The sequence below is a fragment of the Pogoniulus pusillus genome, chromosome Z (genome assembly GCF_015220805.1).
Source record: "Pogoniulus pusillus isolate bPogPus1 chromosome Z, bPogPus1.pri, whole genome shotgun sequence".
In the NCBI taxonomy this organism is placed as follows: domain Eukaryota; kingdom Metazoa; phylum Chordata; class Aves; order Piciformes; family Lybiidae; genus Pogoniulus; species Pogoniulus pusillus.
This window is the reverse complement of record NC_087309.1, coordinates 1663353-1681272: the sequence shown is the minus strand read 5'-3', so window position 1 is coordinate 1681272 and position 17920 is coordinate 1663353. Positions and strand designations below refer to the sequence as shown.

Genomic DNA, 17920 nt, shown 5'->3' with positions numbered 1-17920 from the left:
TACAACTAAGGCAGTGTCTGCTGCCAAAAAAGCAATGTCAGGGAGACTTTCCCTTCCCCCCACCACTCAGTCTGGAGAAACCAACTTTCTAACCTAAGAGGCAAAAGTTAAGTGCGCTAAGTGAGGCCATTCGTACATTGTCCTTTCCCGCTTCCTTCCTCTCCACAACCACTTCTTATCTTCCTTCCTACTCGGCAGCACAAAGGCCATTTCAGCTCCTCCAAGGCACACATTCATAGCTCATACAGCCCCAGGTTTCAGCTTCTTAGTGCAGCCTCCAGTGTTTTGAACTGTGGAGCACTGAGCATAAAGCTTTTAAGCAGTTGATATCCTCGAATCACAGAATCAGGCAGGGCTGGAAGGGAGCACAAGGAGCAGCCAGTGCAAACCCCCCCTGCCATGCCCAGGGACACCCTACCCTAGAGCAGGCTGCACACAGCCTCAGCCAGCCTGGCCTCAAACACCTCCAGCCCTGGGGCCTCAACCACCTCCCTGGGCAACCCATTCCAGCCTCTCACCACTCTCCTGCTCAACAACTTCCTCCTAACACCCAGTCTGAAATTAACAAGTCCTAATTAACAAGTCCTGGGCCCCTCAATTCAAGAAAGATGTTGAGGTGCTGAAACATGTCCAGAGAAGGGCAACAAAGCTGGTGAGGGGCCTGGAGCACAAATCCTATGAGGAGAGGCTGAGGGAGCTGGGGGTGTACAGCCTGGAGAAGAGGAGGCTCAGGGGTGATCTTATTACTGTCTACAACTACCTGAAGGGACATTGTAGCCAGGTGGGGGTTGGTCTCTTCTCCCAGGCAGCCAGCAATAGAACAAGGGGACACAGTCTCAAGTTGTGCCAGGGTAGGTCTAGGCTGGATGTTAGGAAGAAGTTCTTCACAGAGAGAGTGATTGGCACTGGAATGGGCTGCCCAGGGAGGTGGTGGAGTGGCTGTGCCTGGGGGTCTTCAAGAAAAGCCTGGATGAGGCACTTGGTGCCATGGTCTGGTTGATTGGTTAGGGCTGGGTGCTAGGTTGGACTGGATGAGCTTGGAGGTCTCTTCCAACCTGCTTGATTCTATGATTCTATGATTCTAAGTGACTGTTAAGCTGCATGTTGATAATGACAGAAGCTGGACTTAGGGGATGACTGAAGAGGTCCAGATCCCCAGCAGCTCCACCAGGTTGTCAGAGCTACAAGCCATTACCCAAGCAGAAGACCTGAGCTGTGTTCCACAGAGTATGTAGAGAGCAATGCCAGAAGTGAGGCAAAGGGTAAAACATAGATGCTGGGATGGATTTTAACACAGAGTGCTTTATTGACAGCTACACCCAAGGGTTTTCTAGGATCTTTTTTCAATATTTGATATGCTGTCAGCCAGCATGCAGTGGATTTGCTGCTTCAGGTTGTCTCCTGTGAGGAGAGACTGAGGCAGTTGGGGCTGTTCAGTCTGGAGAGAAGGCTCCCAGGTGACCTTATTGTGGCCTTGCACTATCTTAAGGGGGCTACATGAAACTGAGGGAGGAACTTTTTAGGCTGTCAGACAGTGATAGGACTGGGGGGGGTGGAACAAAGCTGAAACTGGGTAGATTGGAATTGCACTGGCATTGCATTGGCATTGGAATGGGCTGCCCAGGGAGGTGGTGGAGTGGCTGTGCCTGGAGGTGTTGAAGCAAAGCCTGGCTGGGGCACTTAGTGCCATGGTCTGGTTGCTTGGCCAGGGCTGGGTGCTAGGTTGGGCTGGCTGAGCCTGAAGGCCTCTTCCAGCCTTTCTGATTCTATGCTTCTGTGATCCTCACGACCCCTTCCCACCCTGACTATTTCTATGAGCCTGTGATTCAGCTGCTGCCTTCACAAAGGACCCTGTGAGAAGGTGCAGTGGAGTATTCCTGTCACATTCCCATTTAACTGTGATCTGTGAGTTACCAACCAGCTGCCCTGCTGACTGTACTGAAGACTGTCAGCTGAAATTGCTGGTGAGCTGTCACCTTTACCATCATGTCCTATTGTTTTAAACACAGTGTTCTTCCAGATGTTGGTAGAGTTAAAGGATAGAAAATGCTCTGAGAAGTTTAGCAGCAGCTTTATGAAGCATTGCCAAATTCTTCCTGGCCCCTTCAGTGCACTCAGACTGGTGCCACCTTGGGCAAACACTTGGGCCAGGATTTCCCAGCATGGGGCAGTGGCTGTGTGGAAAATTATCCCTGCCTTCTGCCCAAAAAGGGCTTCATGGGAATAGTACACAGAACAATCAACTCTGCTGCACCCTCACCCGTCTTCCTCACCCTGCAATTCCTGGATTTTCACATTGCCACACCTCTCTTCTGTGTGGGTTTGGAACCCTGCCTGGTCTGTGCAGCTCAGCTTGCACTCAAAAGGTCCCTGGCTGGCCTGTGCTGCAGCAGCTCATAGAATCATGGAATGGTTTAGGCTGGAAGGGACCTCAAAGATCAGCCAGTGCCAACCCCCCTGTGCCACAGGCAGGGACACCTCCCACTAGAACAGGTTGCTCAAAGCAGCATCCAGCCTGGTCCTGAACATCTCCAGGGAGGTTGTGGAGCACAAGAGCACCCAAGGTGATCCAGAACTGCCCCCGGGACTGCAGGTGGGGTCTGCAAATCCATTCTGCTCACAGCTTGGCATAGCTACCTCTCTTCTCACATCTACACCTACTCACTTGGGAATGCTAGCTTTGAGATCTGGTTGCTATAGAGCAGAAACATTTGAGAGGGAGATAAGAATGGGATAAGGAGCAGAGAGGCTGAATAACTGGAAGTGGAAGGCAAACTCTAGCTGTAATGCTCTGAGGTTGTGCTACTTTTCCATGCCTACTCAGGATATGTCCCATCTCTCTCCTCTCTTCCAAGCACCCTTCTTGGGAGCCCTAACACAGGCAAAGGTGGTAACACTTTTATGCCATTTCTTCCACCCACACTCTCTCCTTTCTCAGAAGCTCTGCTTAAACAGCTGTTGAAGCAGGAAGAGCAGAATGACAGAGCAGTCTTAACTTTCCTCTTCTCCTCCTGGAGGCTGCTGAGCACATAGCACTGAGTGGCCTTGCACTGCCTTTGGATTGTTTTGCGCAGTGAAGGAATGAGGTGATTACAGAATGACTCCTCAGGAGCTTGGGTGGGACTTGTTCAGAACCATGTTTGGATTAGAGGCATGCAAGACCATTTGTTTTCTGCTCTACCACCTCCATGAACAATGGGCATTAGGTCTGTGACATGCCCAGACAGAAATTCCTCAGCATCCCATGTTTGGCAGATTTGGAAGTGAAAGCCAACAGGTTCAGATGTAGAAAGCTGAAATGTATGACATAATTCTTTTGAGAATTATTTCCTTCCCTGGGGCAATGCCAAGCACCAATCCAGGCTGGGCAATGCCAGGCTGGAGAGCAGCCCTGAGGAGAGACTTGGGGGTGCTGCTGGAGGAGAAGCTCAGCAGGAGCCAGCAGTGTGCACTTGCAGCCCAGAGAGCCAAGCAGAGCCTGGGCTGCAGCAGCAGCAGTGTGGCCAGCAGGGCCAGGGAGGGGATTCTGCCCCTCTGCTCTGCTCTGCTGAGACCCCACCTGGAGTCCTGCATCCAGCTCTGGAGCCCCTGGGACAAGAGGGCTGTGGAGATGCTGGAGAGTGTCCAGAGCAGGGCCAGGAGGATGCTGAGAGGCTGCAGCAACTCTGCTGTGAGCACAGCCTGAAAGAGTTGGGGCTGTGCAGGCTGGAGCAGAGGAGGCTCCCAGGTGACCTTCTTGTGGCCTTTCATGGTCTGTTGGAGGGTAGCAGAGCCCTGCAGAGGGACCTGGCCAGGCTGCATGGGTGGGCAGAGGCCAAAGGGATGAGACTGAACAAGGCCAAGGGCAGGTTCTGCACTTTGGGCACAACAACCCCAAGCAGCACTGCAGGCTGGGGCCAGAGTGGCTGAGAGCAGCCAGGCAGAGAGGGAGCTGGGGGTGCTGGAGAGAGGAGCTGAAGCTGAGGCAGCAGTGCCCAGGTGGGCAGCAGAGCCAATGGCATCCTGGGCTGGCTCAGGAGCAGTGTGGGCAGCAGGACAAGGGAGGTTCTTGTGCCCCTGTGCTCAGCACTGCTCAGGACACACCTGGAGTGCTGTATCCAGTTCTGGGCTCCTCAATTGCAGAGAGATGTTGAGGTGCTGGAAGGTGTTTGGAGAAGGGCAGCAAGTCTGGGGAGGGGCCTGGAGCAGAGCCCTGTGAGGAGAGGCTGAGGGAGCTCTAGGTTAGGGTGTCCCTGGGCATGGCAGGGGGGGTGGAACTGGCTGATCCTTGTGGTCCCTTCCAACCCTTCTTGCAGTGGGGGCTCCAGATCTGATTTTCCTCTGCACCCCAAAACTGAAAGCACTAGCATGTAATTTCCACATACTAAATGGTTTTCCTTTCATTTAGTGTTTGTTGCTGCTCCTGCTCTTTGGGTGGTTTGGTGAATGTTGCTCTTTTTGGGGTGGTTTTGGTTTTGCTTGTTGTTTGGTTTGTTTTGATTTACCCAATAGATTACCTCAATAATTTATTGAGAAAGCTGCAGCATGCTTTCCAAGCAAAAGGGCTGCTTTCAGTGGCAGAACAACCCTAAGTAACTGTTCTCATTACACGCTCTGTCCCAAAGCAGAGCAGTTCTCCCCTCGCCTGTGCTTCGGTGCTGGGCTTTATTTTCACAGGAACTGGGGACAATTGCAGAATGATTCCCCTGTGTAATATAAAAGCCATGGAATGCTAGGGAAGGGAACACAAACTGGGGAGCTGCAAATATGTTCAATAGATTATGGTCAGTAGTGCTGGGAAAAATATGAGAGGCTTCTGGAGTGCAGCAGAGTGTGTTTCTGTGTCCAGGTTTCAGCTGCACTGGCAGATCAGGACAGGCAGTGCCTCTAAGTGCTGTTCGTAGGGGCTCAGTGGAGGGATGCAGTCTCAGCTGGGTCACTGTCCCCTAGAAGTAGGTTTGCATGGCAGAGAGGTGTCAGACATTGTTTCCCACTAGCTGAAGGCCTCCACAAGCTGAACCCTTCATTGCTGTCTCACAGAATCATCACAGAATCAGTCAGGGCTGGAAGGGACCACAAGGAGCAGCCAGTGCCAACCCCCTGCCATGCCCAGGGACACCCTACCCTAGAGCAGGCTGCACACAGCCTCAGCCAGCCTGGCCTCAAACACCTCCAGCCATGGGGCCTCAACCACCTCCCTGGGCAACCCATTCCAGCCTCTCACCACTCTCATGCTCAACAACTTCCTCCTCACCTCCAGGCTGAAGCTACCCATCATAGGATTGTGATGGTTTGGCGCTCTTTGCCCCCCCACACTTAAGAAAATCACCCAGACTAGACTCAGCAGCTGGAAATTAGAACAAAGCTTTATATGCACAGCTCAGCACAACATACAAGGAGGCATTTTCAGTATACTACAAATATTTACAGCCAGAGACAGAAATAGACAAGTTAAAATTAAGCACCATCACAGTTTGCCATGGATGCTGTATCTGCCATGTAATTTAATTTCTGTATCTCCCTCTCCAAACACAGCTCTGCTTTTTAGCTCCAGTTCCTTTGGGAGCTCCCTTTCTGTCAGCTCTCCTGTAAGAGGCCACATGGTGCAAGCTGAGATTGAGGCACATGAAGCAGTGCCACGAGCAGTGCTTTGCCATGCTTGGCACAGTCCCAGGGAGGAGTTAGAGAACTGGGCTGAGCAAACGGTTCCAAAGTGTCTGTGGTGGTTTGGGTGCTCCCTGCCCCCCCACACTTTGGAAATCACCCAGGCTGGACTCAGCCAAGCTGGAAAGTAGAGAATGGAGCTCTATAGTCACAGCTCAGCACAAGATACAAGCAGGTATTTACAGTACCTACAGCTGGAGACACAAAGAGACAAGTTAGAAGTGATACAGCAACACAACAGCCCTGCCAGAAACCAGAGTGCCCAGGAGGGGCTCCCAAGCACCCTTCCACCTCCTCCCACACCTCTGCCTTACCCTAGACTTTGTCTTACATTCAAGGTGAGTTTGGAGGGTTAGCCAGGGGGATTAGGAAGCAGAAGGGTTAGTTACACAGACAGCAGGTTAGGGAGAGAAGGGAGGCAGCCAGAGCCAGAGAGAAGCTCTGTTATCTATGTTTGTGTTCTTGTTCTTATCCATCTCAGCAAGCCTATGAGTGCAGCAGACATCACCACTGCTTCTTTTTCACAGCCTATAGTCTAATTTTTCTCACCAAAACATTCCAGCTAGCTTCAAACTATCACAAGGGTATAACTGATTTCAAAAGAGGGACTGAGTTCTTTGATTATACAAATGATTGGAACCTGCACCCCTAGCAGTATTTTGTTAGTTCTCACAGGCTCACAGATGTCAGGGATCGGAAGGGACCCAAAGAGCTCATCCAGTCCAACCCCCCTGCCAGAGCAGGACTAAACAATCCAGCTCAGGGCACACAGGAACACATCCAGACAGGCCTGGAAAGGCTCCACAGAAGGAGACTCCAAAGCCTCTCTGGGCAGCCTGTGCCAGGGCTCTGGGACCCTTCCAGGCAAGAAGTTCCCCCATGTGCTGAGCTGGAACCTCCTGTGCTGCAGCTTCCATCCACTGCTGCTTGTCCTGTGCCAGGGAGCAGTGAGCAGAGCCTGTCCCCCCCTCCTGACCCCCAGCCCTCAGATAGTTACAGACATTGATTCAATCCCCTCTCAGTCTTTTCCTCTCCAGACTAAGCAGCCCCAGGGCCCTCAGCCTCTCCTCATCAGGCAGTGCTCCAGTCCCCTCCTCATCCTCATGTCTCTGGTGTCTATTATCAAGAAGGCTACACCAGTGCCTGTAGTCAGGGAAGGTCAGCAACCATTTCTTAGTGACAGAAGGCTCTGGCACTGTGTACAAGACTCACAGATTCAATTCCAAGAGTCCTTCTCCTGGACTCTCTGCAGCAGATCCCTGTCCCTCCTCACCTGGGGAGCCCAAACCTGAAGGCAGCCTGGGACGTTTGGTTACCCTGCTTTGAGCCATGGCTCAGTTCCAACTCCACGAAATGCGTGGGACCTGTGATCAGTGTTTCCAAAGGTTGGTCTGAGGAAAGGTCCCACAGAACAATTGCATCCCATAAGATAACCACATGCCCCTCTTCCTTCCTGGTTTTACAAACTGTGCAAGGCAGTGCAGGCTTCCAGACTCAGATGTTCTTCCCATTCACTTCCTGAGAAGGAAGCGCTCAGAATGTTTACTTGCTGTGATCCTGGACAGTGTTTCCTTTCCAATAAGGAATGATACAACTCACAGAACCAGAAACATCCACACTGGCAAAGACCCTCAGGGGCACCAAGCCCTATCTACGATCCTACTCTACAAGATTCACCTTAAACCATATCCCCAAGACCACATCTAAACCACCCTTAAACACATCCAGGGTGGATGACTCCACCACCTCCCTGGCAGCTCATTCCAGTGCCTGAACACCAAGGTGGGTCTCTGGAATCATAAAACACTGTGAGATACTTTCCACACGGGCAGGAGTCAATGGCTGCGTTAATTGCTGGTACCACTACAGTCCTCAGAGCTGAAGAGAAGTAGCCTGTGAATCTAAACCACCAGGCTCCCTGCCATACAGTGGTCTTTGACTGCATTTATGGACTGCAGTACTGGTGAAGGTTGGAAGGTTGGAAGAGATCATCCAGCTCCAACCCCTCTGCCATGGGCAGGGACACCCAACACAAGCAAGAGCAGTGTGGGCAGCAGGGCAAGGGAGGGGATTCTGCCCCTTGGCTCTGCTCTCCTCACACCCCACCTGCAGTCCTGGGGGCAGTTCTGCAGCCCCCAGCACAAGCAGCACATGGAAGTGTTGGAGCCAGTGCAGAGGAGGCCACCAAGATGCTGAGAGGGCTGCAGCAGCTCTGCTCTGAGCACAGGCTGAGAGAGTTGGGGCTGTGCAGGCTGGAGAAGAGAAGGCTTGGAGGAGACCTTGGAGTGGCCTTGCAGGATCTGCAGGGGGCTGCAGAAGGGCTGGAGAGGGACTATTGACAAGGTCTGGTAATGACAGGACAAGGGAAAATGGGTTTAAACTGGCAGAGGGGATCCTAACTGGATGTTAGGAAAGGGTTCTTTGCAGTGAGGGTGGTGAGACACTGCACAGGTTTTCCAGGGAGATTGTGGAGCACAGAATCACCCTTTGTGATCTCTGATCACATTGGGTGCTTCTGTGCTCCACAAGCTCCCTGGGGGTGGTCAGAACTGGGTTGGATACTGCCTTGAGCAACCTGTTCTAGTAGGAGGTGTCCTTGCCTATGGCAGGGTGTTGGCACTGGCTGGGCTTTGAGGTCCCTTCCAACCCAAATTCTTCTGTGATTCTATGATCCGGGACCACTTAGGAGGCTCCTGCTCCAAAAGGCCAAACCCAATGAAAACCTTTTGTCCACTAGTAGGAAATGGCACTAGGTCTTTGTAATTGACCCTTAGACACAGGCCACAAAACAGTTGCTTTGAAGGCAAGGAGTTAAAAGGTTAATCTCGAAGCTGGGTGTTAGACCATGCCACTTGATGGCTCTCAGCAGCATGTGCCCCAGCCTCTTGTGTAAACACTGCCCAGAATTAATGGGCTGCTGCCACCAGAAGAGCAGGCTCTGGATGCTCTCAGTGGCAGGTGGGTAAGGGCATGTCTCCAGGAGAAAGCTAAAGCATCTTAAAAGGGAGCAACTTCTCATGACTTTGAGCTTACATCAGTTCTTCCAAATTCTGTTGTACTTTCAGAAGCATACACAAATTACATGGCATATATTAACAAGGCCAAGGGCAGGGTTCTGCACCTTGGCCACAACAACCCCAAGCAGCACTACAGGCTGAGGCCAGAGTGGCTGAGAGCAGCCAGGCAGAGAGGGAGCTGGGGGTGCTGGGAGAGAGGAGCTGAAGAGGAGGCAGCAGTGCCCAGGTGGGCAGCAAAGCCAATGGCATCCTGGGCTGGCTCAGGAGCAGTGTGGGCAGCAGGACAAGGGAGGTTCTTGTGCCCCTGTGCTCAGCACTGCTCAGGACACCCCTTGAGTGCTGTGTCCAGTTCTGGGATCCTCCATTGCAGAGAGCTGCTGAGGTGCTGGAAGGTGTTTAGAGGAGGGCAGCAAGGCTGGGGAGGGTCCTGGAGCAGAGCCCTGTGAGGAGAGGCTGAGGGAGCTGGGGGTGTGCAGCCTGCAGCAGAGGAGGCTCAGGGCAGAGCTCATTGCTGTCTGCAGCTGCCTGCAGGGAGGCTGTAGCCAGGTGGGGTTGGGCTCTGCTGCCAGGCAGCCAGGGACAGAAGAAGGGGACACAGCCTGAATCTGTGCCAGGGCAGGTCTAGGCTGGATATGAGGAGGAAGTTCCTGTCAGAGAGAGTGATTGGCATTGGAATGGGCTGCCCAGGGAGGTGGTGGAGTGTTTGTATGATTCTATATATTGCTAGCACATACCATGATAACCAAGTTGTATGTAAGTAGCTTTTCATAATGTTTGTGATATTGCATTTTAGCATCAGGTATTTCTCCAGCTGTGACCCTCACTCTACAAGCAAGCAAACATGGTGCAGTATCCATGTCTGTGAATGCTTGAGCAAACACCTGTGGTGCAGCTGCAAAGTGCATGCTAAGACAGTGTCCAAATAATAGGATGGCATAAAGAACCCAGAGGGCTTATTGATCTTCAGTACCTAAGTGCTGGAGTTCTTTTAATAATGAAGGAGTGAGGCTTATATGCTGCATAATACTGCAGTCATAGAATCATAGAATCAGGCAGGTTGGAAGAGAGCTCCAAGCTCACCTGGCAGCAGAGCCCAACCCCACCTGGCTACAGCCTCCCTGCAGGCAGCTGCAGGCAGCAATGAGCTCTGACCTGAGCCTCCTCTTCTGCAGGCTGCACACCCCCAGCTCCCTCAGCCTCTCCTCACAGGCTTTGTGTTCCAGGCCTTTCTCCAGCTTTGTCAGTAGAATCAACCAGGTTGGAAGACACCTCCAAGATCATCCAGTCCAACCATTTTATTCATGCTGTCCCCCATGGCACTGCCAGGTGCCCTATGTCAGCTTGCTGATGGCTGGGAGAAGGATCATGTCCTGCTGTGTCCTAGTATCTTCATCACTATAAGGATACTTGCATCTTCCTCTCACCTTTGGTGGGGTGGGGGGTGGGTTGGTGTCTAAATTTGTCTTTACAATGTTATTTCTAGGCGAGGGTAAATAAACTATCAGATGTGAGAATATTGTATTAGGTTGGAATTAAGAGGGTTATGAGTGAATCACAGCCCAACATGCTACAAAGGAGAACGTCCTGAGGAGTCATGGCTGGCTGCTGGGGCAGTGCCTTGGCTTAGAGGAGAGCAGAGCAGCAGCTCAGATTACTACTAATCAGGAAGAACAAGGAGCTGAGCCTGGGTTTGGCTTTGTTCCCATTTCTCATAGACTCATAGAATGGTTTAGGGTGGAAGGGACCTCAAATCTCAGCCAGTGCCAACACCCTGCCAAAGGCAGGGACACCTCCCACTATAACAAGTGAATCAATACTTCATCCAACTTGGTCCTGAACATCTCCAGGGAGGTTGAGGAGCACAGAAGCACCCAATGTGATCTTTGATGCTTCTGTGCTCCACAACCTCCCTGGGCAACCTGTGCCAGTGTCTCACCACCCTCAATCTGTGCCACTGTCTCACTACCCTCAACCTGTGCCAGTGTCTCACCACTCTCCCTGCAAACAACTTCTTCCTAACATCCAGGTTCAATCTCCCCTCTGCCAGTTCAAACCCATTCCTCCTCCTCCTGTCATTACCAGACCTTGTCAATAGTCCCTCCCCAGCCCTCCTGCAGCCCCCTGCAGATCCTGCAAGGCCACTCCAAGGTCTCCCCCAGGCCTTCTCTTCTCCAGGCTGCACAGCCCCAACTCTCTCAGCCTGTGCTCACAGCAGAGCTGCTGCAGCCCTCTCAGCATCTTGGTGGCCTCCTCTGCACTGGCTCCAACACTTCCATGTGCTGCTTGTGCTGGGGGCTGCAGAGCTGCCCCCAGGACTGCAGGTGGGGTGTGAGGAGAGCAGAGCCAAGGGGCAGAATCCCCTCCCTTGCCCTGCTGCCCACACTGCTCTGGCTGCAGCCCAGCACAGGGTTGTGTCTGGGCTGCACTCACACTGCAGGCTCCTGTGGAGCTTTGCATCAGCCCAGACCCCCAGGGCCTGTTCCTCAGGGCTGCTCTCAGCCATTCCCCACCCAGCCTGGAGCTGTGCTTGGGATTGCACCCACCCAGGTGCAGGACCTTACACTTGGCCCTGTTGAATGCCATGAGGTTGGCCTGGGCACACCTCTGCAACCTGCCCAGCTCCCTCTGGATGGATCCCTGCTCTCTAGCAAGTGACTGTGCCACACAGCTTGGTGCCCTCTGCAGACTCGCTGAGGCTGCCCTCAATTTTTAATGAACAGAGTTGAGAAACCTCAGAGTGTGTCATGAGCTGGAGATTGCTCCAGCCAGGCTTGCTCAAATGCTTGTAGGTGTTCCATGTGGAGGCAAACAGGCAGAGTTTGTGGGTGGGGATTTAGTCTGCTGCAGGAGATGCCTGCTTGCTTTCCAGGTAGCCTGACTGTTAACACTGAGTCTGTGTTTCAGGTTGGAGTTGTGCAGTATGGACAGACTGTAGTCCATGAGTTTTACCTCAATACATACTCCACCACAGAAGAAGTGATGGCTGCAGCCACAAGAATACGCCAGCGAGGCGGCACACAGACCATGACAGCGCTGGGCATAGACACAGCAAGGTACACTCACAGAGCATCTTCCTGCAGGGGAAACAAACATAAGCGGGCAGGGAGGCAACCCTAGAACCATGGAATGGTTTAGGTTGGAAGGGACCTCAAAGCTCAGCCAGTTCCAACCCCCTGACATGGGCAGGGACAGCTCCCACTGGAACATGTGGGTCAAGGACTCATCCAATCTGGTCCTGAGCACCTCCCTGGGCAACCTGTGCCAGTGTCTCACCACCCTCACTGCAAAGAACCCTTTCCCAACATCCAGTTAGGATCCCCTCTGCCAGTTCAAACCCATTCCTCCTCCTCCTGTCATTACCAGACCTTGTCAATAGTCCCTCCCCAGCCCTCCTGCAGCCCCCTGCAGAACCTGCAAGGCCACTCCAAGCTCTCCTCCAAGCCTTCTCCTCTCCAGGCTGCACAGCCCCAACTCTCTCAGCCTGTGCTCAGAGCAGAGCTGCTGCAGCGCTCCAAGCATCTTGGTGGCCTCCTCTGCACTGGCTCAAACAGTTCCATGTTCTGCTTGTGCTGGGGGCTCCAGAACTGCCCCCAGGAGTGCAGGTGGGGTCTGGGGAGAGCCAAGGGAAACCATAGAATCATAGAATCAACCAGGTTGGAAGAGACTTCCAAGATCATCCAGTCCAACCTAGCACCCAGCCCTATCCAATCATCTAGTCCAAAGAAGAATCCCCTCTCTTGCTCTGCTGTGCATTCTGCTTTTGCTGGGGTAGGTTGTCCCTGCCCATGGCAGGCAGGTCGGAGCTGGATGGTCCTTGTGATCCCTTCCAACCCTTCCTGATTCTGATTCTATGACTTTAGAGTGTTGCCAGTTGCTGTTGTTTGTGTTTGTTCATGGTCAATCTCCTTTTCCAGCTCCTTAGTCAATGTGAAGCCTTTCAGTTTATGGTTAACTATGCAAATATGATGCTTGTCCTAAACGCTGGCGTTGTCTTTCTCCATGTGCTTTCTGCTGCCTTTAGGGAAGAGGCTTTTACCGAGGCTCATGGTGCCAGAAGAGGAGTGCAGAAGGTAATGGTTATTGTGACTGATGGGGAATCACATGACAACTACAGATTAAAAGAAGTGATTGATGATTGTGAAGATGAAGGCATTCAGAGGTTTGCCATCGCTGTAAGTGAAACGCAATGGGAGAACTCAGAGCCTTAAAAGCCTGCTTCACCTGGCAAATGCAAATGCTGGCAGGAGAGGAAAGTTAATTTCACAGAATCTTTATGGAAATAATCATTTCAGAGGGAAAAGGGAGGCAAGAAAGAGGCTGAAAAGAAAAATATCCAGATTTTTGCCTTGTGGTTTTGTAGTGTGTGAGGAAAAGGAGAAAGACTTTGAAGGGCATTATGAAATCAAACAATTTCTTTAAAAGCAGTGTTGAACAGAGCACACAACTCCAAAGCTGAGCAGTTTCTACAGGCACTTTACTTACTTTAGCACCCACCCCCCCCCAAGAGCCCCCCTAAAAACAGCTAGCAACAAACAGATCTATTATGGTTGCTCCCTGTGCTGGTGTCCTAAAATTATCATTTTTTGGTTGAGCAAACTTAGTAGCTGAGTGAGAGCATGAACATGATGGAGGCTAACCTCTATCAAGAAACATTAATGGTAGATTTGGGGTGACCTCTCCACTGTGTTTGTTTATTCTATACTCAAATGATCTGTTTTCTGCTGCTAATTTTGAAGGCATGTTGGATTGTTGGCTCTCCATCCAAAGAATCACAGAATCACAGCATCCTGGAATCATAGAATAATGGGATCCTGGAATCACAGAATTGTGGGATCCTGGAGTCACAGAATTGTGGGATCCTGGAGTCACAGAGTCATAGAATGGAATCACGTACTCATAGAATCAGACAGGGTTGGAAGGCACCACAAGGGTCAGCCACTTCCAGCCCCCCTGACATACCCAGGGGCACCTCACACTAGAGCAGACTGCCCACAGCCTCAGCCAGCCTGGCCTGAAACACCTCCAGGGAGGAGGCTTCCACCACCTCACTAGGCAACCCATTCCAGGCTCTCAGTACATTGATGCTGAACAACTTCTTCCTAACATCCACTCTGAATCTCCCCACCTCCAGCTTTGCTCCATTCCCCTCAACCCTATCACTCCCTGACAGCCTAAAAAGTCCCTCCCCAGCTTTCTTTTAGCCCCCTTAAGATCCTGGAAGGCCACAAGAAAGTCACTTGGGAGCCTTCTCCTCTCCATACTGAACAACCCCAGCTCGCTCAGTCTCTCCTCATAGCAGAGCAACTCAGCTCTCTGCCCATCCTCATGGGCCTTCTCTGGACACCTTCCAGCACACCCATAACAGAGGTGCTCATAGCTTTCTTCACTTTGCTATGATGAGACAGTATAGACCTGTCCACTGTCCACAAAGTTGTTCCCTTTCATTTAAAGAAAGACATTGAGGGAAAAGTTGAATTCCACAGCACAGATTTTCAGTGATTTCCTTTGCAAAGCTTGGGATCACTAAAGGAAAAGTCATTCTTGAAGCTGATACAAATTTTTAGCAGTAAAATCCCTGACTAGAAGCAGATTTTAGTTGCTCCAGTGTCCAAGAACACAGGAGTTTAGATCTTCAAGGCATGGTAAGCAGAAAGAGCACTTTTTACTATGAAAAATGTTTGTTGAGCTCTGTGGTAAAGGGTTGGACTTGATGATCTGTGAGGTCTCTTCCAACCCTGATGATACTGTGATACTGTAACTGTAGAATTGTAGAATGGTTTAGATTGGAAGGGACCTCAAAGCTCAGCCAGTTCCAATCCCCTGACATGGGCAGGGACACCTCCCACTAGAACAGGTCACTCAAGGACTCATCCAACCTGGTCCTGAACATCTCCAGGGAGGTTGTGGAGCACAGAAGCACCCAATGTGATCTTTGATGCTTCTGTGCTCCACAACCTCCCTGGGCAACCTGTGCCAGTGTCTCACCACCCTCACTGCAAAGAACCCTTTCCTAACATCCAGTTTCAATCTCCCCTCTGCCAGTTCAAACCCATTCCTCCTCCTCCTGTCATTACCAGACCTTGTCAATAGTCCCTCCCCAGCCCTCCTGCAGCCCCCTGCAGATCCTGCAAGGCCACTCCAAGGTCTCCTCCAAGCCTTCTCCTCTCCAGGCTGCACAGCCCCAACTCTCTCAGCCTGTGCTCAGAGCAGAGCTGCTGCAGCCCTCTCAGCATCTTGGTGGCCTCCTCTGCACTGCCTCCAACACTTCCATGTGCTGCTTGTGCTGGGGGCTGCAGAACTGCCCCCAGGACTGCAGGTGGTGTAGAAATGAGTCTTTTTGTTCTAAGCCATCATGAAGTATTTTACAGCAATGATGTTCAGATTGCAAACCAAATCTAAAGTCTGGTGTGGTGTTGGAGCTGTTAACACTGAATGCAAATGTTGTTGTTATACATATTCATAGGGCAGATAGGAGGACTGGTTCTACACCTCAATAACGTGTAGGTGACTGCTTGTACCTTGAGTGCTGTGTCCAGTTCTGGGCTCATCAATTGAAGAGACAGATGTTGAGGTGCTGGAAGGTGTTGAGAGCAGGGCAGCAAGGCTGGGGAGGGGCCTGGAGCACAGCCCTGTGAGGAGAGGCTGAGGGAGCTGGGGGGCTGCAGCCTGCAGCAGAGGAGGCTCAGGGCAGAGCTCATTGCTGTCTGCAGCTGCCTGCAGGGAGGCTGTAGCCAGGTGGGGTTGGGCTCTGCTGCCAGGCAGCCAGCACCAGAACAAGGGGACACAGTCTCAAGCCAGGGCAAGTCCAGGCTGGCTGTGAGGAGGAAGTTGTTGTCAGAGAGAGTGATTGGCACTGGAATGGGCTGCCCAGGGAGGTGGTGGAGTGCCCGTGGCTGGAGGTGTTGCAGCCAATCCTGGCTGGGGCACTTAGTGCCATGGTCTGGTTGGTTGGGCAGGGCTGGGTGCTAGGTTGGGCTGGGTGAGCTTGGAGCTCTCTGCCAGCCTGCTTGATTCTGTGATTCTGTGATTCTGTGTTTGGAGGAGAGCTGGCAGTGTCAGTGCAGGAGCCAGTGCAGCTGTGTACTCTGATTTCAGTGGTGCTCTGTTGGGTTTTATTTCCTAAATTAAGGCTTCCTTCAACAAACCACAGAATCTTAGAACAGATCTCTGGGAGGAGAGGGAGGTTTTAACAGAGCAAATGAGCTCTAAGATATGATTTTCTGACATTCTCTGGCTGCCTGTCTGAGATCTGTGATTTTAAATGCATTGTAAAATTTATCCTTGACTTCTTCTTGATTTTTTTTTTTTATATCCTCTTTAGATTCTGGGCAGCTACAGCAGAGGAAATCTAAGCACTGAGAAATTTGTAGAGGAAATCAAATCAATTGCCAGCAAACCCACTGAAAAGCACTTCTTCAATGTGTCAGATGAGTTAGCTCTTGTCACTATTGTTGAAGCACTTGGAGAGAGAATATTTGCCCTGGAAGGTATGGCAATATCCAATTTCTTTGCTGCATGCTGCCTTACAGCTGAAGCACACAGAAGGCCACCTGGCTCTGTCTTCCCTTGCAGTGCATTGTGCTGCCTGTGTTATGCAGGCATTTTGTCCCACTCTGCTCACAGCAATGTTTTGATCTGTGTTTCTGATGTCTAGTGTAATGATGTGAGATATATTCAGAGGGGTTATCAGAGAACCATAGGATCAGCCAGGCTGGAAGAGACCTCCAAGCTCCTCCAGCCCAGCCTATCGCCCATCCCTGGCCAATCAACCAGACCATGGCACTAAGTGCCCCAGCCAGGCTTTTGTGTGGTAAAAACATGGGAGATGCAAAGCAGGTTGGCGCACATCAGTGCATTGCTGCCAGCAAGCAGTGCAGTGTGGCTCACAGCAAAGGGCAGCTTGCCACTTGCCCTCTGCAGAGCCCAGCCTGCCTGTGGGCAGTGAGGTTTCACTGCAGAGAACACCTGCAAAGCTAAATGAGATGCTTTAAATCTGTGAATTGACTCCTGTTCACCACTGAGTGCTCATCACGAGCCTCTGAATCAAGAACGTTATCCTCATGATAGCTACGAAGATGCTGAAGGGACTGGAGCAGTGGCCTGTGAGGAGAGGCTGAGGGACCTGGGGCTGTTTGGCCTGGTGAAGAGAAGACTGAGAGGGGATCTGATCATTGCTTATAAATGTCTGAGGGCTGGGGGGCAGGAGGGAGGAGACAAACCCCTCTCAGTTGTGTCCTGTGACAGGACGAGGAGCAATGGGTACAAACTGCAGCACAGGGAGTTGCACCTCAGCATGAGGAAGAACTTCTTGACTGTAAGGATCACAGAGCTGCACAGAGAGGTTGTGGAGCCCCCTTCTCTGGAGGCTTCCATGGCCTGTCTGGATATGTTCCTGTGTGACCTGAGTGAGTGTCTGACATATGATAGTGGAGGGTGTTGAGAATGCCATTTGCCCCTGGTACATGTAACCAATGCAGATACTGAGGTCTGTGTTCACTGGCATCGTCAACTAACAGAGTTTCCATTTCCAGATCCTATCTCAGAGCTGTCCCACAGCTAAAACCGATCAGATTTGACCTCGGGCTGATGTTAAATATGCTTGGAATGTTTGATTAATATGGCTCATCCATTTTCCACTCGAGCCAAGTGAACAATAAGACAGCAGCCTGGCGCTGCGTCCCAGCAGCTAAAGATTTGTGGGCAGGGGAGCTCTAAGTGGAAAACAGTTGACACTCACATGAACCCTTGCAAAAAGAGACAAGACAGGAAAATCTCAGCTGCCCAAGGTTATCAAGCCTCAGGGACAGCCTTAGGAGCTGCAGTCCTCTGCCCAGAAAGTCACAGGGGAATCTTCCTGACTTTCTTCAGTGACTCGACAGGAGCCCAGCAGCAGGTGACTTATTGCTGGTGTTTTGTCAAGTGGTTGAGTGCTCCTTGTGAAGGTCTGGTGGGCTGGTCTGCTCCCAGGCTACCCTGGAAATGTCATCAGGGAAGTGAATCACGAAGCAGTCAGGGTTGGAAGCATCATCCAGTTCCAACTCCCCTGCCATGGGCAGGGACACCTCACACTAGATGGGGCTGGCCAGAGCCTCAGCCAGCCTGGCCTCAAACACCTCCAGCCATGGGGCCTCAACCACCTCCCTGGGCAACCCATTCCAGCCTCTCACCACTCTCATCACCAACAACTTCCTCCTCACCTCCAGCCTCACTCTCCCCACCTCCACCTTTGCTCCATTCCCCGCACTCCTGCCACTCCCTCA

The 17920-nt window shown here is 51.7% G+C and overlaps 1 protein-coding gene across 1 annotated transcript in view; it reads left to right on the top strand.

The window, feature by feature from the left end:
• Positions 1-17920, top strand: part of ITGA1 (integrin subunit alpha 1) — a 115598-nt gene that overhangs the window by 49526 nt on the left and 48152 nt on the right. Inside the window, exons 7-9 of the mRNA XM_064176482.1 lie at positions 11565-11713; positions 12682-12832; positions 15982-16147. Coding sequence (XP_064032552.1) covers positions 11565-11713; positions 12682-12832; positions 15982-16147 — 466 coding nt within the window. The remainder of the gene's footprint in view (positions 1-11564; positions 11714-12681; positions 12833-15981; positions 16148-17920) is intronic.